A 26966-nucleotide genomic window follows, 5' to 3' on the forward strand; every position below is an offset into this window, starting at 1 on the left:
GATGTTGGCTCAGCAACAATCTTCCTAAAGCAAAAAGAGGAAGATTGGCAACAGATGTTAGTTCCGGGCCAATCTTCCTCACAAAAAAGAAAAGAAGAAAAGCATCTATGACAAATTTAAAACAATCTGAGTCTTTGACAGATCATTAAGCGTAACAAAATACAAAAAAATTGAATCAAATAAAAATAATGTGAAATTAACAAAATAAAACAGAAAGGGGCACTTGTATGTGTTAAAATAATTTAATTCTCCCTGTACATTTCTGTCCATGTGAACCAACAGAAATCAAGAATGCATACTTTACAATATTTACCTGTTTTGAGACATTCAAGTCAATTCAGATGGCAAAAGTAGAATTCAATCACTAATGAAATGTTTAAAAAATATATATTAAACAAAAAAATGTTTTTACAAGATAAAAAATAATCTTCCACAATGCAATAAATTGCAGATCACTGAAATTTTAACTCTTTCGATGATTTCAGTTCAGTTTTTGGTTTCAAAATCTAAAGACAATCAAAAAGAATAGGCATTGGCAGAATTTCTATCTGTTTTTACGTTTCTCTTTCTTGCTTCGACTACTAGTTACACTGTTTAAAGAAGATGATGAAGGTGCTCTGGCATGACCTGTGGCCTTGAGATGGTCAAAAAGTTTATTCCGGGATGGAAATTCACTATGGCAGGTTGTACAGCTGATAAGAACATCATTCTGAAAAGGGAAAAAAGCATAAATAAAAGCAAGTGTTATTATCTGAGAGCAGCATTTTATATTTTCACGTCGAGATCAGATATCGAACAATTGCAAAATAAGATCTTTTAACAAAATGGACAGCTACCAAGACAGGCTCGACAGAGGCAGCCTTTCTTCGAAGTTAAGTCCCATTAACCAACACCATCAACTTTAAGAGTCCTGAGACAGTCAACAGCACGCACTACAGGGACTAGAGCAAGGCTGTAGATTTCAGAGTAATGCAAAACAGGACAGTAACTGTTCTGGCACAGTCTGGTATTTCCAATGTGATTTTTAGTTTAAAGGAAAAATAATGACAGTAGCACATACATAAATTCTCTGTTCGTCAAGGAAGACTACTGATGGACGCACACCTATGAGCAGGTGCAGAAGAGCTCACCAAATACATACTCACATCTTCAGAATTAGAATTAAAAATCTAAATTCTACCACTTAAACAGCAAGGTCCGCTGAAGAGATGTCAACGTGGTTGCCACCTACCATTGTCTGTGGTTCAGCAGGTACTTTGACAGATTTTTTTGTGTCTTTGGCTTTCTTTCCTTTGGGTTTAGGAACACTGGAAAATAAATAAAAGAATTCGGCATAATCCAATGATAATGTGCCTCTGTTAATCGTCATCTTGCTCCCAAGAAGACTCAGAAGAGTGGCATGCACTTTAAAGGCTAATTCACTAATTTTAACGGCCAAGTTAATTAATTTTCACATCTCAAATGTGAACAACTCGACAGATCACATCAGATATCAAATTTGACACAAAAATTAAGGAATTTACTTAAAGCAGTTGAAACACAAGCTAAAACAAGACCCCCAAAATATCTCTGAACTTTTATACAGCATGTTTTTGCCAAAAAGGAAAGCATGTAATACTCAATTTACTGAAACAAACCACCTTCACAGCCAACCAGTGGTATTCACAAATATCTACGACATTGTGTTTCCCCAAAAACACAACTTCTTCAAACCTGACTCAGTCTACGACAAACATTTCAACAGTTCCACAGGGAAATGAGAAAAGTAAAGATATCGTACTGCATTTTACATAAAATTAGATTTGTTCAACGTAAAAAAATTTTCTTTTATTAAGCCATGCTGAGGCAGCATCCCACACAGCACAACCAGAAGGACCTGCAACTAGAATATATAACTATGCACTGGGGGGCTTTGGGGAGAGGACAAAGAAGGCAAAAAAAATGAAGAATATTGGCAACTGATGTTAGCTCAGGTGCCAACCCTTAAAAAAAAAGATTATATGTCCTTTCTGCTGAGCTGATGGGTTTTCCCCCTGTATCCTTTAACCTAGAAACTGCCAGCTAGTGTAGTCAGCTTCTTCCTATTTAACTCCTGAACATTCCTCTACTCAATCTTCCATATGAGTTTTAATTTTCCTTATTCATTTCCTACTTGCCCTCATTTGCGCTAACCAAATTCTTAGGGTAAAATCTGAGTGCAACTGTAGCTACAGAACAGACAGGATGGATTAGAATGAATAAATTATGATAACGCTGCCCAACATATCACGAGTACACTATTCTTTGAGCAGAAAAGAAGAGTCTGTAGTAAGTTAAATGGCTTATGCATTTAAAAGATGCTGATTAGAAGTGGAACACGTTACACAGTTTTCAGCCAGCTTTGAAAGCATCAAGAAAAGGACACGATGGCGGAGAAGGCAACAGATTAACATTTACTAATTTACAAAATATCATCACAGAGATGCCACAAATATATCCAAGGAAACTTAGGATAATATTCCTAGAGAACAAGTTCTAATATTATGAAAGACAGTAGCTACATCTCTGAAGCTAATATTTAAGATCTTTATTTTAAAAAGTACTTTAGACACACACAATTTTTTTTTTCCCAAGGAAGATTAGCCCTGAGCTAACATCTGCCAATCCTCCTCTTTTTTCTGAGGAAGACTGGCCCTGAGCTCACATCTGTGTCCATCTTCCTCTGCTTTATATGTGGGATGCCTACCACAGCATGGCTTGCCAAGCAGTGCCACGTCCGCACCCGGGATCCGAACTGGCGAACCCCAGGCCACTGAGAAGTGGAACATGCGAACTTAACCACTGCACCACCGGGCCAGCCCCCCCACACACGTTTTTAATGAAGAACTTCTCCCTGGGCAGCCGGTGTCAGTGCACTGGAGAGAAGGAGCAGAGGGGCCTGCAGAAAGGCACTGGGCATCAGGACACCCACGGAGCCAGCGTCTATCCCAGCCCTGCCACTCCTCAGCAGTGAAGAAGTTACTTGAATTCTCTGAATCCTTTACTCACATCAATAAAATGAGTGGTTTTATTTTCCCGATGGTTGCCAAAAACTGACTTTTAATAATGAAACCCTTTTCCCTCCCCAAATGAATTCCCATGTAGAGGTAATATGAAAAACAAATGAAAATTTTAGCGGTAGATGAAAGCGGTGGTCAGGGGCCTAGAGCCCAGCCTGTTGGCCCACCCTCATGCCCACCCAACAGCCCCCAAGGGACCTTACAGGAAACTTAGGCCCCACAGAGCTAGCTGATCTGGGTGCACTGATCTCCAAGGGTCAGGCAGACAGGGATTAAATGCCAGCTTCTCCACGTACAAGCTTCTGTCCTCCAGCAAGTCACTAACCTGAGACAGCGTCCTCATTTGTAAAATGGGAACAAACACCTTGCATCAGAGTAGTGTGTACTTTCCTCTCCCGGGACCCCTCTCTCCAGGTTCTTCTAAGCCCCCACATCACCGCGCTGTGCAGCTCCTCGTCTTCCTCTGCCTGCAGCTACAGCCCTGCTCTAGGCTCCCATCACATCTTTCCCTCACTTACGCCACCCAAATTCCCTAACCCTGAGGACAGTCCACTGCCCCTTCACCACTGCTCCAGTGTTAAGCATTTTCACTCAGGCTCCCACTCTGTCATTTGAACTCTCTGTCACGGTCCTATGTTCAAGAACCTGATGCTAATTACTGCTCAGATCTTTCCTCAAGGAATAAGAAATTATTCTGCTCTACAGCAACAGAGGAGGGAGACAAGAAGGTCAGACAAGGAGAGGAAGGAGAGGAAAAGGAATGCAATCTCCCTGAGCAAGACCTTCCTTCAGCCAATGACAACGGCCTGGAGCAGCACCGGGAGCCCAGGCTCCTTCAGAGAAGGCCCCAAGCTGTGGACGCACATCCTCATGACCCGCACTGTGGGGCTGCACACACGATACCCATCATGAGCTTCGAAACTCGGTCAGTGATGCTCCAGGCGAGTGGGGCAGGGCCTGAGCAGTAGCCTTGTTCCATGTGAGTATCAAAGATTACTGATGCAGGACAAAATAAAAACTCGGCAGGGTAAGAGAAACAAAAACTGGATCAAAGTGACTGCTTTCTGATTTTGGCTGTGCTGCTGAAATGTCTGTGAGCACATTCCTCTAGAATTATCTTTCCAGCACGCTTCATCTGTACACATATGTATATAGGTCTGGAGAGATATATATATCTCTCTCTAAGTCACAGATACATCTAACTCACGTCATCAATCAGGGGAAAAGAGATTTTATTTGATATATAAAAAGATATCCTAACTACCAATATTAAGTAACTGGAAACAACACGCAACTCTGACTCACCTTTTAGCTTCACTTTTTGGGTCATCACACAGGTCGACAGTCTCCGAGACACTGACATTTTCTTGGGGGCTATCTTCTAATTCTTTGGCACTGTCTTGATTTAAGTTGGTATCTTCTGGATCAACCTTTACTCCTTCTCCAGTTCCATTTTCATTGAAATTATCATCATAGTTCTAGGTAATAAAACATGTAGACCTTTACAAAATAAATCATAACACTGGCTTCTTATGTTGCCAAATAGTTATCATAAACAATGATAATGTCCTGTACACTCTGGTAGGAGTATACCTTCAGGAAATAAAAAGGAGAAGCAAATGATAATTTAAGAATATGAATGCTCATTACAGAAATATTAAATTGGGAAAAATTAGAAACAATCCAAATATTCAATAAGTGAACAACTGAATGTCAGTGAAGGAAAATTATGAAGCTCTTAAAAATCATGTTTCCAAAGATATTGACTCAATTATGCAGAAAAATACGACATATTATCAAAAATAGAAGAGAGAGGGGCTGGCCCCATGGCATAGCGAATAAATTTGGCACGCTCAGGTTCGGCAGCCCAGGTTCACAGGTTCAGATCCCAGGGGCAGACCTACACCACTCATAATCCGTGCTGTGGCAGCGACCCACATACAAAATAGAGGAAGATTGGCACAGATGCTAGCTCAGAGCGAATCTTCCTCAGCCAAAAAAAAAAAAGTAGAGATAAAATTATATACATTGTCTCATTACAATTTCATTCAACATTAATTAATATCCATAGGCAAAATTAGGGATGATATTTATACTTTTCTATATTTTCCAAATGATCTGCAATGAGCACCTGTAACTTTCATAGTCAGGAAAAAAAGAAAAAACTACAGCAACAAACAGGCATTATAAAAGAAGCCTGGCAAACACATCTTCACTATGTGCAACTGTTTTGGTTTTGTTTTTGTTTTGGGTAACATGGTGCCACAGTTGCTTTCTCCCCCTCCCTCCCTTGTTCTCTCTCTGCTCACCCATGCCTTTCCCCCCTGAACTAAGAAGGTCAGCTGCAGCCAGAGATCACGACACTTCACCATGTATCTCCTAAGAACAAAAACACTCTCCTCCATCTCCACAATACCCTCCTCCTACTCAAGAGTTTACACTGATATTATCTGTTACACAATCCACATTCACATTCCAATAATGTCCTTTTTGTGTAACCTGATAGTGGATATAATCAACGATCACATTGCATTTAGTACTCATCTCTGTTTAATTTCCTTTATTCCAGAATAGCATCCATACATTTTTTCATCTTTCCTGATATTGACAATCTGATAACTGTTTTGTAGAATGTCCCACACTTTGGCTTTATCTGCCAGTTTCTTCATGATTACATTCAGGTTATACATTTCTAGTAAGGATACTGTAAAGATAATGCTGTGTCCTTCTCAGTATATTATATCAGGAGGCAAAACGACCATCTGTCCCATTTTTTACTGATTAAAGTCTGATCATTTGGTTATGGTGGTACTGCCAGATTTTTCTACTATAAAGTACCTTTCTCCTTTTTAAACTACTAAGTAATGTACAGAATGTTACTTTGAGACTGTGTGAATATCCCATTCCATAATAACTATCCACCAATGGATCTGGCATCTACCAATGATGCTTGTATGGACCATTTATTATATTGGTGGATGCAGAACAGTGATTTTCCTACTTTTATTACTCCTGCCACTTGCATTTGTATTAATTCATATTCTTCTGGAATGAAGCTTTCTTGTCTGTCTCCTTTCCCCAATTCTTTTTTTAGGCTCAATAAAGATACATGATTTTTTTTTTCTTAAAATCAATATGTACAAATCTATCAATGTTATTCCTCTTGATGACTCAAATTTTCACAAATTTGGCAGGCGCTAAGCTGGCTCCTGGGTTCTTCTTACATATCCCCATCAATTTCTGAACGCTTTCTTAGTTTCCAGGATAAGATGATCCAGGCTCACCTCATACTTTGGCCATCCCAGCCCTGAAATCAGCCATTTCTCTGAGGACCAGGCCCTGATTCCTTTCATGGTGAAGAGGATTTAGAAAGCAAGACGTGTGTACCAGGTACGCTCGCTGCTAGTGGGTGTCGCTGCGTCTAGGCCCTCACAGTGTACACTGCTGATGCACTTATTTAATCTTTTACATCATGAGCTCACAGCGATATCTCCAATTGCAATCCAGCACTACAGTGCTCTGCCTCTCGCTCCCTCGATCTGTGTCTGTATTTCCCTTCTCCCATAAGAGAATCTGGTTCCCAGTAAGATTAATATATTTACTCATTTGCTCTATCCTACAATACACACAAAATAGTTTCAGAAATACCACACCAACACCACCAAAATATCTACTGAGTAAAGTTCAAGATTTATTTTTTTGCAGTTAATTTTGTCTTTAGAGTATGTCCCGTCGAGGGTGTTCAGAGTACTGTGTTCAAGGGTTGTTTGGATTAATTCTTACTTTCTGTCAGCCAGGGTCATTTGTTTGTTTACATTCAATTTCAGTTTTCTGTGTTTTCTTTTACAATCTTTGTTGGCTTATGCAAATTTTCTTTTGACCGTACAGAAACCTCTCCCAATCTGAAGCTTCACCATTCTCGGTGTTTGCTGCTTCCTGCCCTTTAACCGACCAGTACATGTCTCCATGCTACCTTCCTCTTCAAAAAGAACTCAGAAAATATCAGAAAAAGTGATACACAAAATGAGGTCTGAGTGGGGCTTTCTCCTTGATATAACCAGAAATCATACAGAAGAGGCAATATAAAGGAATATTGCTTTGGGGGGAAAAACAGGGTGGTAAACTGAAGCATTTCGTTGGTCAGAAATGACGAACACACGTGTTTATTATTGCAGTCATAGGACCTATCCTTCGTGACTCAAGGTGAGACAGGCTTGGGTTGGGTATAAGTCCCTCTCCATTTCATTTTGCCCTTATTCTAGTGGTTCTGGCATACACAAAGGAGAGAAAAGTGTTCTAGTGATTACAGAGTCTTTGGGTGGAAGACGGTATGAGTCATTTTATAAAAGGAACATAAAATTTGCTATGTGATTTCACAATTGAAGCAAAAAGTTCCAAGTCACAATTTTAACAGTGATTAACTCAAGTGTCATGTATCATTTTTGGAATATGAAATAGATAAAAATTATCAAGTATATCATAACCATTTGGATAAATAAGCCAAATCTAAGATTTTACGAAAAATTATTAGTTTACATCTAAATTTTCTTAAAAACATTTTCAGTTTTTAAAAAGAATTATAATATCTAACACTTAATATAAGCTAATATAATTAGATTATAGTACAATGGCACAGAAATCAATTCCATTCTCTTTAAAACCACCTAATATCCTTAGTAAAATGGACAAGCTCAATTTGTTTCTATAGGTTCAAAAACATCCACAGGATTGTATTACACATATATAGCAACACAATACTCTTTTATTTAAAAATAATTCTTAAGGCAGAGACTGAATTTGGACCCCAAGTGTGAAATATTTAAACTACTTAAATTTCTGAGTAATATTAACATTTTTTTCAAGAATCACAATCATTACAAGTTTCTAACCAAATGCTCGTTTTGCAAAATTTCATTTATGTTGTTGGCAAAACAAACTTAGATATACAATGACCAACCCCTAGATCTTCATATTTTTCTGATTTTAATTATATTGACTTAAAAACTGCCATCACATGTGTCCAGATTTTTTTTTAAGATTTTATTTTTCCTTTTTCTCTCCAAAGCCCCCAGGTACATAGTTGTATATTTTTAGTTGTGGGTCCTTCTAGCTGTGGTATGTGGGGCACCACCTCAGCATGGCATGATGAGCAGCGCCATGTCTGCACCCAGGATCAGAACCAGCAAAACCCTGGGCCGCCAAAGCAGAGCGCACAAACCCAATTGCTCAGTCACGGGGCTGGCCGCCAGATATTTTTTTTAATATGGTCACTCGGCTAATTAGTATTGGGGGAATTCCACATGCACAATTTTTAAACACACCACCAATCACAATTAGGTAAATTAGCTACATATATATAGCAGGGGGAAAGGGCTGAAAAAAGAAAATGTGTTTAACTCCCTTTAATCCATTTTACACTACATATACAATTGCAGAGTCAAAGTCCCTCTCCTTAATACAGACTATCCTGAATAAAGCACTCCAAATTTATAGTTGACGTTTAATGTTAATGAAACTTTTTCAACATACCTGTGCTGGTTTCTGTTTCTTTTTCTTCTGTTTTTTAGAAAGCCTAAGAACAAATATAAATCAAAATGTCAATTACTTAGCTTTGTGAAGACTTACTAAATGAAAATAAAAAATACTGAAACACTAGTGATACAGAAAAAGTAAAACATTAAAAATACTTGAGAAGACATTAAAAGGAAAAGAAAAATACATCATCATTTTAGAAAATTCTACCAGTGGTTCAATTGATAGTAATTAGCATATCCATTGTCTAGGTATAAAACTGCTTTTAATATAGTCATAACATATTCTGTAAAAATTACGTTTGACATCATATCTTTACCCATTTCAATATTAGAAAGTTCCCTTAACTAGAAGAAATGCAGAAAATATTAGTATAACAGAATAACTTCTTTGCGATCAAACAGCATTTAAATGCAACCTGTAAATGTGTTAGGTACGATGTGACATTTTTACAAGTACTTTAGTTTTGGTGCATCCTCCACTTCTTCCTCAGAATTGACATTCAACAAATTTTCATCAATTTGAGGTCCTGAAAAATTTTCTTCCTCTTCCTCCAACTGTTGTTTCAACAAGGCCACCATTTCCCGGTGCTTCTTGGATTTTTCGTGATTCCTCATGCTGAAAGAGCAATCTGACGTGAGTAACTGCGATAGGATCACTTCATATGTGCCCAAATATGTTGCTGGATGAGCACAACCAAGTTAAAACTTACTTTTTCCCCCATTAAGTAAGCAAAATGTTAGTGATGCGACAAAGAGAAACAGAACCCTGTCAGGATCTCCTAGGCATTACGTACGCTGGAAGCCCGTGACCACCTTCTTTCTTCCTGTATCCCAGCTCTCCAGCATGCTCTCCTCCCTCTCTCCTCTTCTCTACATATTTTCTTTCTATATTGGTGGGGCAAATTCTCTATTATTTTTATTTTCTAATTCTTAAAATTCAAGCCTTCTCCACAGTTTCCTCTTTATTTTTTTCTGCTTTTTCTCCCCAAATCCCCCCAGTGCATAGTTGTATATTTTAGTTATGGGTCCTTCTAGTTGTGGCATGTGGGACGCAGCCTCAGCATGGCCTGATGGGCAGTGCCATGTCCGCACCCAGGATCCAAACCGGCGAAACCCTGGGCCACTGAAGTGGAGCACGCGAACTTAACCTTCGGCCACGGGGCCGACCCCTCCATGGTTTCCCATAATCATCAAGTATTTGCTAAGTGCTTACACGTTCCAGGTCATGCTGTGGGCTTCAAGGGATCACTGGGAAATTACAGGACAACAGTCCAATGTTAGAACAAAGACCCCCTTGGATTTGAGAAATGATGACGGGAGGGCTTGAAGTACCAGAGTAGTTTACTTCCTTTTGCTTTTTCAACAGCTGTCTTTGACCTTCTCAGGAAGGATCTCCCTTCTCACTGCCACCACATAAATGTGAGTTCAGACACATGTCTTCCCCTCTGTCTAAAACTGCACGGTCAGTGTCTACTTCAGTGCATCTACAGGCAACCAAGTAACACTTCACAAAACAGGGCTGACAATGCTAAAGCTACAGTTTATAAACAAAGTAGGCAACTGTGTTCCTGTCACCTTCACTCAGCTGCTCAGACCTGGGTTTTCTAGTTTGCGTTGCTACGCTTCCTTCCCACTAAAATTCTCCTTCAGATCAAGGTTCCTTGGAGAAACTGGAACATCTTGTGTCAGTAGGTAAATACCCCAAAAAACAAATGGGACATGTCAAAAATGCATATGAGCTAGCTTGAAAGAACTCTCACTAACCACATCTGGAAAAATTTGAATGTGAAAAGGGCAGTTATGAATTATGAAACACTGAAAGAAATTCATAAAGTCATACTACAATAGACAGATCAGTGGGGGGAAAGAAGGGCTCTAAGGCCAAATGATGGGAAATAATGTAGAAGGAGCACTGGCACCCAAAAAGCCTCATTTGGGGACCACTACAGTGAAGATGGGTACAAGCTGAAATCATCAATGGATGCTAAATCTGAGAAGGAAATTATGATGAGAAGCAAAATATTTGCATAGTTTTAAAGTGTCTCTCCACAGATTAAACATGCTATAAAGTAAAATTTGTTGCAAGGGAAAGAATACTAACTCTACAGCGAAAAAACTGGACAATGCCTTGATTGGGTGATCAAAATTATCACCACCCATGAGGGGAAGATGGACGTTGTGTGCCTCCAGGTATGAGACTGAGAGCAACACAACATGTTATGTAGTATTCCAGCTGGGGAATGCATAACTTGAAGCTAATCATGAGGAAATGGACAAACCAAAATGATAGTCGATTAAAAAAATATTTGAAAGGGCCAGTATTCTGGAATATCAATGGCATAGACAAGGGAACTGGTTCAGATTAAACGAGACTAAATAAATAAATGAAATACATGACCCTAGAATGGAAAGAAGCTCTACAGGACATTAATAAAGGATGAACTGACACAAGTGAAATATGAGCAGTAAATGAGAGAAAAGTACTATCAGTGTTATCAATTTCCTAAAGTCGACAGCTGTACTGTGATCGCGGAAGAGGACGTCCTTGTTCTTAAGGAATATACACTGAAGTATTTAGAGGTAAAGGGGCATCATGTATGTAACTTACTCTCAACTTAGGAAAAAACTGTGTGTGCGCGTGCGTGCACACGCGCAGAGCACACACAAACAGCAAAATGTGAGCCACAGGTGAGTTGGGTGCTCTAAATTCTGTTCTTGCAACTTGTCTGTAACTTTGACATCATTTCCAAATAAAAAATAAGTTTTTCAATCTCCTCCAGTGTTACTTCTGTTTTCTAGCTTGTTTCTAACCGTTCTGCCTCTCTTACTCTATTATTCTTCCCTCGGGGGCTACACAGTAACACCACCTGACTCCCACGGCCTCACTTTCATCCTTGGACCTCGTCCTTTCCTGCAGGTGTTGTGCCTCTTTCTCCTTTGCTGAGTCCTCTCACTTTCTCCCATATTCTTTCCCCCTCTTTATAACAGTATCCTCTTTAATACCTCTCTCTTCGTCATTGTTCCCATACGATAAAGTCCTTCCACTTGAGCAAATACACTTCAGGTGGTATTCCCACAGTTCCTAGGTTAGCAGGGACAGCCTGCCCGAGAGTGTGATGGCAGGAGGTGAGTGTGCCACCGACAACAGAGACAGACGATTAGCTTTGGTCTAGTCTCTCTGCCTGTGTGACTACGCCTTCTTTGCCAGAAGAAGCAACATTTCTTCCTAGAGACAGTGCACAAATCAGTTCAAAAATCAGCTGTTATGTGGGAATACTGGCACAAACAATCATCAGCACAACAGACTTAACTGCTGGTACCGATCCTTCTTCCTCCCTGGCTGGACAGCAATTCCCCAAGACAACATGTGAGGGCCAGTGATCACCTGCTACAAGCATTTTCTTTCTAGGTCTTTCAAAGTGTTACACTCTGCCTCAGAAGAAACGGTGAGTTCAAAGATACTAAACTTACGCCTTTTCCGTCTTGAAAGATTTGTCACACGCTGGGCAGTAAAGGCCATCATACAGCTCAGCATCCTCGGCCTCATCACTATCTTTACCTACAACAGGGAAGCCCATAGTGAGAATCCTGTGTGACCAGAACACAAACCTAAAACATGTTAACAAACTGAATCTCTTTAATAATGATCTAACATTATGCCCACAAGTTAGAAACTCAAATGTTTGTATTTCCTTTAAAAAACAAACAACATTATGAGGATTTGAGCTGTCCTTTTTTTGGACGAAGATTAGCCCTGAGCTAACATCTGCTGCCAATCCTCCACTTTTTGCTGAGGAAGACTGACCCTGAGCTCACATCTGTGCCGATCTTCCTCTACTTTATACGTGGGACGCCTACCACAGCATGGCTTGCCAAGCAGTGCCACGTCCGCACCCGGGATCCTAAATGGCGAACCCCAGGCTGCCGAAGCGGAACGTGTGAACTTAACCACTGAGCCACTGGGCTGGCCCCTGAGTTGTCCTTTTAAAAAGCAGCCCTGAATTATAAGGGAAGGCTTCCAAATAAATCACTTTCTCTTCAAGTTCTTTTCATAAGTCTACCCAGAAGAAGATTCAAAATATTCTCAGTCCTGAGTGTGACCAAGTTCAGAAAATCAAATATCACTTTCATAGTTCTACCACAAAGCAGTTTTTTCAACAAAGGTGTTTTAGTTTACCTCTTGAGCAAGCTTTGGTTCAAACACATTTATAACTGTAATCTATTCCTAAAGGCTTAAATAAACTTAGTTTATGCCATTTCATCATTATTAGGTGATAAAATAGCATCTTACATGTAAAGTTTAATATTGTCTTTATGGACTTTTTTTTACAAGCTTGAAGCTGTATTACAACAAAATAATCACTATCAATATGGTCCATAAAATCTAAGCAACTAAAAAGCTCAACTGAAAGTCTTTGCACAATCTCACATTCTATATCTTTATACAAAATGAACAAGTAAATGGACTGCCATTTGGGATTTCCTATGGGATCAATAAAGATCCCAAGATATCTTTTCTATATTTTACATTTTGTTCTTTATAATAAGCGATGTTAATATGATTCTGAAGGACATTTTCATTGAAATCATAAATGATCAAAACACATCCAATATTTAGTATATTGTATTATTTTCCAATTGTGTGTACACTTTCAATATATCTTATACAAGAATGCCAGATTCGAAGTCAAAATCTGGATCTAAAACTGGTCACATGTTCTCAGGCATATCTTATAGCTTCTCAGAGTCTTAGTGTGCGCATCAGTAAAATGGAGAAAATTCTATGAGCAAAACTCTAAGGGGTATTGTGTGAGGATCAAGCAAGATCTTGTAAGTGAAAGCATTTTATAAATTATAAAACTCTACATAATTATGCCCCCTCACATTTTTAGAGTTCTTTATAATTTTCAAAACACTTTCACACATACTACTTCTGATTCATTAACAGAACATTTCATTTCCTAATCATTTTGTTTTTTTTGTTTTTTAAAGATTTTTTATTTTTATAATCATTTTGAATAAACAAAAGTCTGTCATTTTATTATTTGGGCCATGAGTTTGAAAAACCCACATTTGTAGATACGGTAAAACTGATTCAACTACGTTTAAATCATTCACTTTGGTTTCCCAGAGAATAGTTAGAGACAGTGGGGACAATCACGTCTACCGCTATTCTCGACAACACCTAATCCGCCTTCTAACGTAGTCACGTGCCTGTGCTCTTGTGACAGGCAGTGAAAGGACACATTTCAGCACACCCAGGGGAGCCCCTCTACAAAGTCAGAAATGAGAGGAAGACTTTATATACAACGCATGGACTCCTTCCTTCACAATATCAGCTTTTCTGGAAAGAGTTGCTATTGAAACTTGACCTACTGCTTAATTGTGTTTTTTTAAATAACCAGTCAGTCCTACTTGTCAACATGCCCGCTTGTCAATATATTTATGCAGCCAGAAGCATAAATTGTTTAAGATATGGTCAGAAAGGAGTTTCTTAATCAAATTACTGGAATTAGACTACTTCAATAGACAATCTTTGCTTGGCTTATACAATATTGTTTTTCATTTTAATTATCTGCCACATTTAAAAATTGGAAGTCACATAAAAATCCAGATTTCCAGCTTCACTTAAAAAACAAACAAAAAACAAACACGAAAAACTCTGGTAACCCTGGCAACACTCGGCAGGAACTCAGGTGTTCTCCTGGTTTTCTGCTCTCCCATTCCCGTTGTCTTACACGGAGCCCTTCCAGTGACACCTGTAAGCATCACGAGTGCACAACCTCTGGGCATAAAAACATCGATTTTCTAAAGTTCCTTAAGGAATGGAGGAAGTTACCATCCTGCTCGTCTTTGAGCTCGTGTTCCTCCAGCTCATCTTCATCTGATCCGTCTCCAAACTCCTTTTCATAACGTGCCTCCATCTCCTGGAGCTCCTTCTCCAAGTCAGCCACTGTCATCCAGCTCTGTTCTTTGTACTGCTCTGCCAGTCTGGACACAAACAGCACAGTGTCACTGACACCGAGAAGCACGTCTCGACACTGGTTTTACTTACTCTTTAGACTTAAAACCCATCCCCTAGAGATCTAGCCTCCTCCTCCACACTGTCAGTGTTTACAAACTTCAAACCTGTGCTTAGTCAGAAGGGGAGCAAAGTCACTTAAATCTGTTATCTATTATGTGGTTGATTTTAATTGCTCTCCTAGAGAATGGGTTTGAAACATAATTCTTAGCTTCTTATTAAAAGTCTTTAGATGTTTTTAAATCAAAGTGTCAAGTAAAGTGCTAATTTTCAAAAGACGACGGGTGAGGTGGGGAGAATTTTTAAGAAGTGAATAATTTTTTAAAAGAATGCTATAATGCTCTGGATACAATGCTTTCACACTAACTCAGAATAACAAAATTTAAAGGCATTAAAATGACCCAAATATCTAAGAGCAGACTGACAGAGAGGCAGTACTGCGAGGTGGGTAAAGCAAGGCCACTGAACTGACTTCTGGAGTCCAATTCCCACCTCCACGATGCACCAGCTATGTGATTTTGGGCCAGGCTGCCTTGTTTCCTCAAAAAAAAGAGGATAAAAACCAGAACTGTCTTCAGAGAACTGTTGTGAGAAAAGCACTTAGAACAGAGCCTTGTACAGAGTAAGAATTCAATTAACGTTAGTTGTTATTAAATTCTACAAGAGTCTGTAAAGGATCTCAAATATAAAGGGCCTCTGAAAGAAAACACCCAATTCAAAAGAAAAAACATTTTGCAGTAGATGAAAAAACATCATCCAACACCAGTATTAAAAAAGAGAAGGGATGAAGCCAGGATGATTTAACCCAACGTGAAAGCACCACGTCAGGGGTCCAGTGGTTTCCTCGGACCCCCAGCCCTGTATTTAGAAAGGAGGCAGGCACCACGCACTTCGCCTGCTTCAGCTTCTGCTGCCGCCTCATCTCTTCGGCCTTCCTCGCCTTCTCCGCGTTCTGCTCTTCCACAAGTTTCCGATGAGCCTGCACTCTTTTATCTCTTTTCCGAATGAAAGCTACCAGCTGACGTACAAGCTCGTTCTTCTCTTTCCTCGCTTTGTCTCGAATCTTTCTGTTTTCTTTTTCCATGGCTCGTTTCTCCCAGCGGTTTGAAGCTTGTCGTGTATCATACTCCTCCTTCCAAGCGAAGTTCTTTTGAGTGCAGAAACTCTGCCAATAAGCGTAGAAAGGGTGGACTACCTAGTGACACAGAAAATAAGTAAAAGGGTAGTTTTTTATTTATATATTTTTTTTTAGCAAGGCAGCAAATATTAGTGATGAAAAATGTCTTCTAACCTTCTTTTTTCATCTATATATAACATTGCTATTAATCAATGGAAAAGACAATCCTTTTAAGATTTTATGGAATAAATCACTCTTCACAATAAATTTAATGAGGAAGTTAATGGGATGGGACCACGGTCAATAAATAGGGAAAAGTAAAGCAGGGAGGCCACCAGGGAGGAAGAGAGTCATAGGATGGAACTGAGAACTAGAATCTATCTTTTTAAAATAAAGAAATGGGGAAAAGACACACTGATCAATGCTGATTATAAAACGGGAACACGTTCTGCTTTTACCGTATCATAGTCACTCTGGGAATCTCCAAAAGTTGGGAAATCCTCAACATCCTCTTCTAACACCGATTCCAGCTCTTCCTTTGCAATCATTTCAAAAACATTACGATACACTGTATAAAAGCCCTAAAACACAGTAACGGAAACACAAAATTCTTAATACTTTTGTAGTTTAATCACAGAATAAGATTTTAAAATGTTAACACGAAAAACTTCAAAGTTAAACCAGGCCCAAGCTCTGGCCCTACAAGGACATTTAGGTTTCAGTTGGAGGTTTTTTGTTTTTTTTTTTTTAAAGATTTTATTTTTTCCTTTTTCTCCCCAAAGCCCCCTGGTACATAGTTGTGTATTCTTCGTTGTGGGTTCTTCTAGTTGTGGCATGTGGGACGCTGCCTCAGGGTGGTCTGATGAGCAGTGCCATGTCCGCGCCCAGGATTCGAACTAACAAAACACTGGGCCGCCTGCAGCGGAGCGCGCGAACTTAACCACTCGGCCACGGGGCCAGCCCCTCAGTTGGAGGTTTTTATATGATGACAGTTTAAATATGAAGGCAATGCTTTCACAGTTTTCAAAATGAACACTGTTTCAACTTTCTATTATAGAATAATTTAAAAAATTCTTCTTGTGTTTGAAAGTCTTGTGCTTGATAAGGAATTAAGAGTAAGCTGATTTATCTTACCTTTTCATCATCTCCATAACCAGAGTAACAGGTAACAGTGAAATAGTGAAGCAAGTCTAAGCTGTCGTCCTGATATTCTCCATCAAGCCCACCTTTAAGCAGAGCCTCTCTATGATTATCATACCTGAACAAAATGAAATTAGCATCATCAGTTAAAGCTGAATAAATAAGAATTCAAAAGGACTCCTTACTCTGAAAGAGCCAAAATATTATTATTCTACATTTTAATGTGTCAAATCCACAATCAAAACATTTTAAGAAAAATATCAACATGAAAAGACTTTAAATAATCTTTTGCACAACGGCCGATTAAAACTATGACTGCAACTTCTAATACATTACAGGCATTATGCAGTCCTAGCCCATAAGAACAGGAGACTTATTAAAGCCAGGGAATTTCCATGACTCTCCCAGAAAGGTGGCTGCATTTTCACAGGAAGTAGGACAGTACAGGACGTGATCTGGTCCACAGACTAATTATACATTTGTGATCTGGGCATTTACCAACATATACCAGAGTAAGACTCTTCCTATGTTTATGTAAACAACCTAGGAGCTTCCCACACACGAAATTACTCCTCATAACAACTCTATAAAGCTAGTTATTATCCCCAAAGATACAACAGGAAACTGAAGCTCAGTGATATTAAATAACCTGTTGCCATAATCATAAAGCCAAAAGGCAGCCAAGCTAGAATTCAAAACCAGGTCTCCTGCACCAGTAGGACCATGCTCCTACCCACTGTACAGTACTGCCTCCAGCTAACAGGGGGGTTAACAGCAAGAGCTTTGAACAAAATGACAGGGAATCCTTGGGACAGGAAAAACACCAAAGATCTAGAGAAGAGTCTAGAGCAAAAGGAAGTCAGGAAAGAACGTCAAACTTCTCAAAGGAAGGCAAAAGTGTCTCTAAGGCCAGATCTCCAAATTCCTTGGGAGGAGAGAGAATTTAGGATTCTCTGGCTTTCATATAAAAGACAATTTGACGAGAATTTCCTTTACAGTCTTTCTCTCTTAACAGCCAGCCAGGCTGAACACCATTTAACACACAGAAGACTTGAGCAACAGCACTGACTACCCAGCTGCTCTTGCAACAGCAGGACCTTGCACAGTTATGTCAGGACTTAAACCCACTCCTCTGCAGCAAAAAGTTCATCTAGAATCTGAAAACTTAGAACTTCAAACAGAAATTTTTGTTTGGAAACGGTATTCAATTACTAGGCTATCATTAGTAAAACTATCTGTCATAGATATAGAAGCTTAACTCAATTTCTTCACATAAAGTAGTTCTTTGGAAAATATTACAATTCTTGTACTAAAACATTATATTTGTTCTTTAAGGACAAGTCAACATTCTTCCTTGTCTGACATCAGTAAATTTGTCGTACACCAAAGGGACCCCATTTAATGAGAAGTCGCTTTATAAGTATTAAAGTTAAAACTAACATGCCACAACTAGAGGGAGGACCCACAACTTAGAATATACAACTATGTACCGGGGGGCTTTGGGGAGAAAAAGGAAAAAAATAAAATCTTAAAAAAAAAAAAATAGTAGAGGAAGATAGGCATGGATGTTAGCTCAGGGCCAGTCTTCCTCAGCAAAAAGAGGAAGATTGGCAGTAGTTAGCTCAGGGCTAATCTTCCTCAAAAAAAAAATCATAAATAAATAAAATTTTTTTAAAAAACCCTCTATTGACAATTGTTCCCAACAAAATACACTGGGACAGAAGGGATAGTGTGATGCTCACCACGCTCTTTCCTGAGGGTCACTCAACACATCATACGCCGCTTGAATTAGTTTAAATTGTTCAGCTGCTTCTGCGGCATTGTCCAGATTTTTATCTGTTGAAATAAAATCACAGAAATTTAGTCATCATAAAAGTAGAAGACAGAATCTAAAAGGGACCTCTCCATCACAAATGCCATAAATAGATGAGCAGTGTACAAACCAAAGAAAAACAACTAGGGAAAAGCAAAGAGACATCCAAAACAGATGATAATCAGAATCTAAGTATCTACTTGAGTAGAAATTCCATCTTTTTCTAGAAACCTCAGGGTATCATGAGTACTCAATCTTGATGTCCACAAATGGAAAGTCCGGAATAGCACACATTTAAGAAGGAGCAAAATAAATACATAAAATCAGTTATAGAAAGACTATTATTTAGTGATGGATCATGTTTATTGTTCACACTGCCTTTAAGTTTTTCTTTCTTATCAACACATACCAAAATAAATCTCATAAAGTTTTAAAAATATAAACTAATCAAACTATGTACTAATTATTCTCCCTTTAGCTGTGTTTCCTTAGCCATGGAATTCAGAAAGCATCTCTGCCTCAGGGTGGTAGCCAGCTTATAAAATGGCCCCCGATGATCCCCACCTCCTGGCATTCACACCCTTGTGTAGGCCCCTCCCAGGTTACCAGGTCTGTGTAACCACCTGCAAGCAGCAGAAACCATGATGGCACAGTATGTTACTTCTGAGATTACATTATATTATAAACGACGGCAGTTTCCATCTTGACATGCTCTCTCTCAATCTCTCTTGGACTAGCCAGCTGCCAGAGCATGAAGACACTTAGGTGTCCTATGGAGAAGCCCACCGGTGAAGAATGGAGGCCTCCGGCCCACAACCAGCAAGAAACTGAGGCCTGCCAATACCACGTGAGTGAGCTTCAAAATGGGTTTTCCCAAACAGATACAACAACGTGGGAAACCTTACGCCAAAAAGCTTTGGCTTTTTGTTCCCAGCTAAGCTGTTTCCAGATTCTGATCCTCAGAAACTGTGTCAGTCCATATAATGAATATGTTTGCTGTGTTTGTTAAGCCTTAAGTTTTTGGTAACTTGTTGCACAGCAATAAATGACTAATACACTCAGAAAGGAAAATATCTGGGGGCCAGCCTGGTGGCACAGTATTTAAGTTCGCATGTTCTGCTTTGGCAGCCCAGGGTTTGCTGGTTCGGATCCCGGGTGTGGACATGGCACCACTTGTCAAGCCATGCTGTGGCAGGCATCCCACATATAAAGTCGAGGAAGATGGGCACGAATATTAGCTCAGGGCCAGTCTTCCTCAGCAAAAAGAGGAGGATTGGCAGCAGATGTTAACTTACGGCTAATCTTCCTCAAAAAAAAACAGGAAAGTAAAATATTTTGAATCTACTATGGAGCACACCAAAGTTCTTTAAGCTCCAACTCAATACTTGCCCTCTAAGCAGAAAACATGACAGAAATGTATTCCCTACAAATAGTCTTGCAGCCTTAGCACAAGGCCCTCGAGGACTTCTTGCCTCCTCTTCTCAGGTACCATCACATGGGTCCAAAATCCTTCAGGCAGTCTCAGCTCAACAACTAACACTGACAATACTTTCTCAAGTACAGCAATTTGCCATAGCTCTTTTTGCTAAGATGCTTTAACATAAAAAGCTTTCAATCTTATTTTAGAATCATGGTCCCTTGAAATTGAAAGAAGTAAAAAAAACCTCCATCCCTGTAGCCTAGTTGTATGTGAGAAGTAGTATAGTGCAAGTCTAAATTGCCTTTCACAGCGCAGCCCATCTGAAGACAGCCAATGGGGCATCTCCTAGTCCACCTCTTCTCTCTGCTAAAGACGCCCAGTGTTTATGGCACATCACAATCCTCTACTTCAAATGCAGTCAAAGACAGGCACCAATAATCAAGAAGCCATTCATTACTTCCTTTTCTTAACACTCTACTCTTACCCACTATAGCTAATTACATTAGCTTTTAGCAACATCATCACACTACATCATTCTGAATTCACAGCTGACAAAGTTTCAAGTATTTTTCATATGACTGGCAAGCCAAGGGATAAGCGTATAATGGGATTTTTTTTTAACTGAACATAGCACTTAATCCATTCTGCGGCAGACACTAAAGGTTAGATTAGCCAACACTTTTCCCCCTTTTCTCTTGCATCCTTGATTATGGACGCTGGATAAGCTAAAATACTTGCTGCAAGCAATGGCCATGTGACATGGTTCTGACCAATGAGATGACAGCAGAAGTCTATTAGCATATTTTCTTTCTTTCCTCTTTCTTCTTGCCTTGTATGTGGACACGATGCCTGGAGCCTCAGCAGCTATCTTGAGACCATGGAGGAAAAGCCAAGAGATTCACAGTAACATCAGTGAACCACGGACACAATGCCAGCGGGCACCTACCTCCGTGCCTTCTGCTGCTGGAAAAACGGTTTAATGGCTTAATTCATTTAAGCCATTGTCATCAGGTTTTCTATTATTTCCAACTAACACCAAATTTCATCTTGTTCTGGCCCTGTTGCAGTCGAGTTCTAGGTAGTATGGGTCATTCAGTGCCCTGCTGTAATTCAGATTTTGATTACTACTTAGTGACAAACTACAAGTTGCCTCCTCAGTATCTGTTCTCTTCTTCCTAACAGAACCCTGATTTTCTTCACAGTGGTAATGTACTCAGCTAAAAACTTCACCTCCCCAGACTCTCTTGAAGTTGGGGATATCAGGTGACCCAGTTTTAGCCAAACAGATATAAACGCCTGTCTACTAAATGAAGCTCCCAAGGAAAGACTTTGTTTTCCAGATGAAACGGATGGGCTTTGGTGGCGCTCACCTTATGCTCCTAACCCATCCCATGCCTGCCCAAGGCCAGAGTACAACACCTGAAGGAGGAGCACGAGGACTGAGGCAGAGACTGCTAGTTCATCTCCTCCTTCTAGCAACAAGCGGACCCTGATTTTATGGTGAATGCCTGGTCCCGGAATAAAGACTCCACTCCCCAGTCTCCTTGAAGCGTAGGTGTGACCACATGACTCAGCTCTGATCAATAACATCTGTAAAAGTCTAGGACAGCTTTAAGAATCTTCCTTAAAAGGCAGCTAGCACACACTCTGTCCCTGCTTTATCCTTTCCTCCTCCATTCTGCTGCCTGGCATCCCCAGCTGCCACCTTGGACGACGAGTGAGGGCCCATCTGAGGACGGTGAGCAGAAAATCCAAGGACCTCGTGGAGGAGAACTGTTATACGGGGCTCCCTCCTACCTCTGCACCTCTACATGAGAGGGCCACAAACTTCTATCTGTGAGGCTTAACTGCTAACACTTGCTGTATGGACTCAAGCCTGACGGTCAGGGTGATGGAGCAGGTCTTTGATGGTTTCATCAAGCAGCTGGAGCTCCCAAGATGGGCCACCTCTGGATGTCGTTATGTAGGAAAAAAGAAAATGACTATTTAGTTTAGCTACCATAGCCAGCTTCTTGTCACATGCAGCTGAACACAATCCTATGACATCTTCAAGGTGAGAATCCAGCTAAAAAGAGTCACAATTTCCACACCTTCATCAAATCATTAATAAAATTTTTGTCAGATAAATAAAAAAGCAGAGTTCAAATTAAAGCGGAATGGCAGGAAATGTCAGCAAATAAATATTCACACATAAAACAAAAAAGGTGAGGTTTGGGGTGGTAGGTGGGTGGTTCTTCTTCAACCTTTAATCAGTACTGCACTCTGTTGTCCTGTTTCTTCCCACTCCTCCTTTCCTACCCCAAGGAAGTTTGGAGAAAGTTAAAAATTTTAAACACATAAAACACATCAACGTATCATCTGAAAATAAGATCTACTCTTTTGTTTTTTGAGGAAGATTAGCCCTGAGCTAACTACTGCCAATCCTCCTCTTTTTGCTGAGGCAGACTGGCCCTGAGCTAACATCCGTGCCCATCTTCCTCTACTTTATATGTGGGATGCCTACCACAGTATGGCTTGCCAAGCGGTGCCATGTCTGCACCCGGGATGCGAACCAGCAAACCCCGGGCCGCCAAAGCAGAACGTGCGAACTTAACCACTGCGCCACCAGGCCGGCCCTAAGATCTACTCTCCTACTGAAGCTTCTTTCTTTCTTTTTTTTTTTTTAAAGATTTTATTTTTTCCTTTTTCTCCCCAAAGCCCCCCAGTACATAGTTGTATATTCTTCGTTGTGGGTCCCGCTAGTTGTGGTATGTGGGATGCTGCCTCAGCGTGGTTTGATGAGCAATGCCATGTTCGCGCCCAGGATTCAAACCAATGAAACACTGGGCCGCCTGCAGCGGAGAGCACGAACCTAACCACTCAGCCACGGGGCCAGCCCCCTGAAGCTTCTTTCTTAAATAATTTTTTCAATCTGTCATACGGCTTTTTATTTCACTTAAATATATCTGAACTGGTTGACTATAAGGTTGAACTGAGATCTAGAAGCATGAGTGCAATAAGTTAAAATAAGCAATGATAAAAAACATGGAAAGCCCACATTTATTAGCCAAATGCAAAAGCCACAAGCTTCTCACATTGCAAATCCAGTCATCAAAGTTTAAAAGGCATTCTCACACTGTTCTTTGTGCTTTTCTCTTGATCCACTCACGCCCTTTTCCACTCCCTCCAAACCTTTTTCCAGTGCCTTCTGCAAAATTTCACGGATATCTTTTAAGCCCCGCCTTCAGTGATGCCAGGCTCCCTGAGAACGTGGTTCCCTCCAGCCACAGCCCTCATCCAGCAGGTCTGGTGCTGGAGCTGGCATCCTCCTGGTCACTGATCCTTTACTCACCCCCCGACGACAAACCAGCAATCCTTCCAGACCATTTGGCAATCCCATCTTCTTCTCCTCCTTCTCTCTGTCTATTCACCGCCCAGCTACTCCTCTTTACTCAAACTGAGAATTCTGGCACTTGGCTCAGTTTCCATCCCCAGGTCCTATCATCATTCTGGGTGACTTCAATGTACCTTGACCTCCTGGGCTCCCCACCTCCGGTCTCACCTGCTCCAATCCATTCTCCCCACCACAGCCAGAGAGATTTGCAAAAAACACAAACCTATCATTTCCACTGCTTCTAACTCTTCAATGGCTTCTCAATGCCCTTAGGTTAAAATCCACCCTACCTAATCCAGGTTACCACACCTTCAAGACCCGGCCCCTGCTGATCTGGCCATGCTCACCTCTTTCCCCTTCCTGGACTCTACCATGCTTTCTCCTGCCTCCCTCCACATGTATTCCCTGTGTTCCTGCTTTAGGTCTGGATCCAGACATCACTTCTTTAGGGACACACATCTATCCCACCCACACATACACACAGTCCAAGCTAGATGCATGTGCCCATAAGCACCTTGTATTTGCCCTCATACCCGAGTTCACTGGATTGAAATTGCCTGTTTTCCCCTCTGTCTCCCCAAAGACTGTACGTGCCAGCAGAGGAGGGACCAATCCTGTCTCATTCACACAGGGAAGAGCTCAGGGAATATTCATCAGATGAATTATTGAAAGCCTGCCCTTCACAAGGAGTGATCGTACTAGGCAGCACTGTTGGCCCTACTGAAAATACGCTCATTTCCTCAACAAAAGAAAGGTCATTCCCTTTTTTTTTTTTTTAACAATGAAACAGGCAGCCTTTCTATTTGAGGTATGTATTATTCTTTGAAGCAAAGCCCATATGTTAACCTCAGAAACATCTAACACAGTACCTTGCACGTAGAGGGAAATTAAACATTTGTTTAATGAAAGACTTAAATTACAGAGCCAGCAAAGCCCATCAAAACCATGTCTCTCCTGGGAAAGTATTTATCCCTTAAATGTATAGGCATTTTCAAACCAAAAGATAATTAGGAAGCTACAAATTATAATGACATTCGGTGAAGATATTAACAATCAGTTCCTAACAGGTTTGGTTTCAAAGTAGTTAACTGATGTTTTAGTATCATTTGCATAGTTCTTCCTTTCTTCCTTGCACTGATTTCCAATTAATCACCAAATCCACTCATTTTTCCTTTGCAACACCTCTTCAATCCAGCCTTACCCCTCCCACTGACCCCAAGCCTGGCTTACCTTCCCTGGTGAACTCTACCTGACTTCTGTCTCCGCACCTTTTGAAACCAGTCAGTTGCCTTCATAGTATCTTCCCCCAATAATAAAGCCAGCCTCAACTCTCCACTACGGAAAAAACAAATTTCACAGTCCTTAGCCTAACCTTCAAGGCCCTTTACAATCTAATCTCAAAGCTACTACTCAAAAACTTGTTAGTATTGTCATCAAAATTACGCATCCATTTGGTCACAAGCACTAATCCTCTTCCTCACACTTTTCCACCCAGAGTCAACAAATTCCCAACTTCCTTCTAATTCCTAACTCGATTTCTAATGGTAACCCCTCTTACTCTAAGAATATGCTTCTAACTATTTTTGGATTAATTTTGGATATAGCTACTGACTTCCTGCTGAGATGAACCTTTAGCTCCCTGTACCTCTTCCCTTCCAAGGTACATCAGATTTTCCTAGTTCCTCTGTTGGCAATCATTATAACTTTGTAAGTAACAAACCAAGGCCTCTACTTCTTGTTCCATCAACTGCAGACAGCACCTTCTGACTTTGGGTCCCAGGCCTTTCCTCCAGCTCTTCTCCCAATCCCTATTTCCAGACTTCCAATAAACACTGTCTTCAGCTAAACCATCCCCTAACCACCTCTTGTCCATCACAGTGCTCACCCCATATTGTTAAGTTCACTCTTCCCAATGCCATTCCTCTAGAATCCAGCTAAAGTCCAGGCTGGCTACTCTGTCAAGGGGAAGCCTCAATACCTCTCAGCACACATGAAAATTCCTTCCCCTGAACTCCTGGGGCATTTATTACTTGTTCTATTAATCCAACTACCAATTACATATGTATACTATTTTGTTTGCACTTGTATTTAACTTTTCACATCTGTACAACGTGGTTTCTCAGCAAGACTCTGAGCTCTCTGTCCTAGCATTTCAAAATCTAACAGAGTAGTGACTTGCACGTACTCGAGACCCTACAAAGCGCATATGGATCAGTTCTAATGCGAAAGCCTTTTATAAACCTCAAAAAGCTGAGACTCAACTACTGTCTTAGTTTTCCAGTCTGGAAGATCAGGTTCCATCAGAGAAGTCACACAGGCCTGGGCCACAACCAAAGAAAACATCCAAAGGAAGCACCGCTCTAAGTAAACATAGAAACTTCACTGGAGAAGACACCCAATTAAAACTCTTCATCTGCGGAAAATCCGAAGTACAGGGTCTGCTCAAACAGTCTATTAAAAGAAAAAAAAAGGCACAGCTATTTAAAAGACATTTTACTAACTCCTTTGTCGTAATCTCAATAAGGAAGGAGCCATAAATTACACCTAAGTAGTTGGGATTCCGTGATGAAGTTAAGGGCAGCAGAGGAAACACCCAGAGAAGCGGAGAGGCAGGGGACCCAAGCCAGGGACAAGCCTGAGGAAGAACTGGGTTGAGAGCTCAACTCCTCCCCAATCGGTAGTGTGCGCGAAGGGGTGGGAGGAGCAGGTGAAGTCGCTAGAATGCTGTCTTTCCCCATCAAGTGGCAATGCGGGAAGCAAGGGGCGGGGTAGGGGGTCAGGGAAGGGATGGGTGCTCGGAGCTAGCGCGAAGCCTTGGGGTGGAGGGCTGCGTCCACCGCGGCGGAGAGAGGACGCTCATCGGGAGGGCTGCGCAGGGGCCACCTGGCCGGGGACCGGGGGCCGGGCGTGGTTTCCAGGGCGAGGGGAGTTACAGGGCAGGGAGGTCGAGGCACAGCCAGGTTCCCGGAGTTATTCCGGGGAGACAGGTGGAAAGGGTGGCGAGGCCGGGCTTTGGAGAGGGGCCGCGGAGGTTACGGAGTAGTTACCCGGGTGCCATTTCAGGGCCAGCTTCCGATAGGCCTTCTTGAGCTCCTCCTCGCTGGCGTCGCGCCGCACCCCCAGCGCCTCGTAGTGACACTTCATCGCCCGGCCGGGCAGGGGGCAGGAGCCCGGGGCGGGGCCGGGGCCCGGGCCCGGGCCAAAGTGGTGGTGGCGGCGCTGGTGGCCCTCCCCTGCGGCGGGAGCCCGGCGCCCGCACCGGGCCAGCCAGCGAGCGCGGCGGTGGCGGCGGCGGCGGCGGCGCGGGGCAGCGGAGGCGCGCGGCGGGGACCGGCGGCGAGGGCTGCGGCACGCGGACGCGCGGAGGGGGCGGGGCCAGCGGCCGCGGCTCCGCATGGGCGAGGGGAGGGCCTGTTCCGGAGAAGCCGCGCGGGAGGGAGGCGGGGCCGCGGCGGGCGGGAGGCGGGGCCTCGGCGGGGAGGAGGCGGGGCCACGGCAGCGCGAGGCGG

The 26966-nt window shown here is 41.5% G+C and overlaps 1 protein-coding gene across 1 annotated transcript; it reads right to left on the reverse strand.

The window, feature by feature from the left end:
• Window positions 1-223: 223 nt before the first annotated feature.
• On the reverse strand, window positions 224-26841 carry DNAJC21 (DnaJ heat shock protein family (Hsp40) member C21). The gene is made up of 12 exons (XM_008511990.2): window positions 26505-26841; window positions 18594-18687; window positions 16846-16969; window positions 16170-16292; window positions 15485-15789; window positions 14412-14563; window positions 12044-12131; window positions 9030-9188; window positions 8568-8610; window positions 4344-4516; window positions 1232-1307; window positions 224-709 (listed from the first exon to the last, which is right to left on the reverse strand). Exons 1-12 carry the CDS (start codon window positions 26599-26601, stop codon window positions 545-547), a joined length of 1599 nt encoding a protein of 532 aa, XP_008510212.1. The 5' UTR covers window positions 26602-26841; the 3' UTR covers window positions 224-544.
• Between the last annotated feature and the right edge of the window lie 125 nt (window positions 26842-26966).

Source organism: Equus przewalskii, chromosome 20, assembly GCF_037783145.1.
Source record: "Equus przewalskii isolate Varuska chromosome 20, EquPr2, whole genome shotgun sequence".
Taxonomy (NCBI): Eukaryota; Metazoa; Chordata; class Mammalia; order Perissodactyla; family Equidae; genus Equus; species Equus przewalskii.

Excerpts from the sequence above, each read along its gene's own strand:
- DNAJC21 (XM_008511990.2), bottom strand. The coding sequence starts at position 26,601 with ATGAAGTGTCACTACGAGGCGCTGGGGGTGCGGCGCGACGCCAGCGAG. Across the intron at positions 16,293-16,845 it reads GTTATGGAGATGATGAAAAG|GGCTTTTATACAGTGTATCG; the intron begins GTAAGATAAATC and ends ACTGTGTTTTAG. Across the intron at positions 710-1,231 it reads CTGCTGAACCACAGACAATG|AATGATGTTCTTATCAGCTG; the intron begins GTAGGTGGCAAC and ends TTCCCTTTTCAG.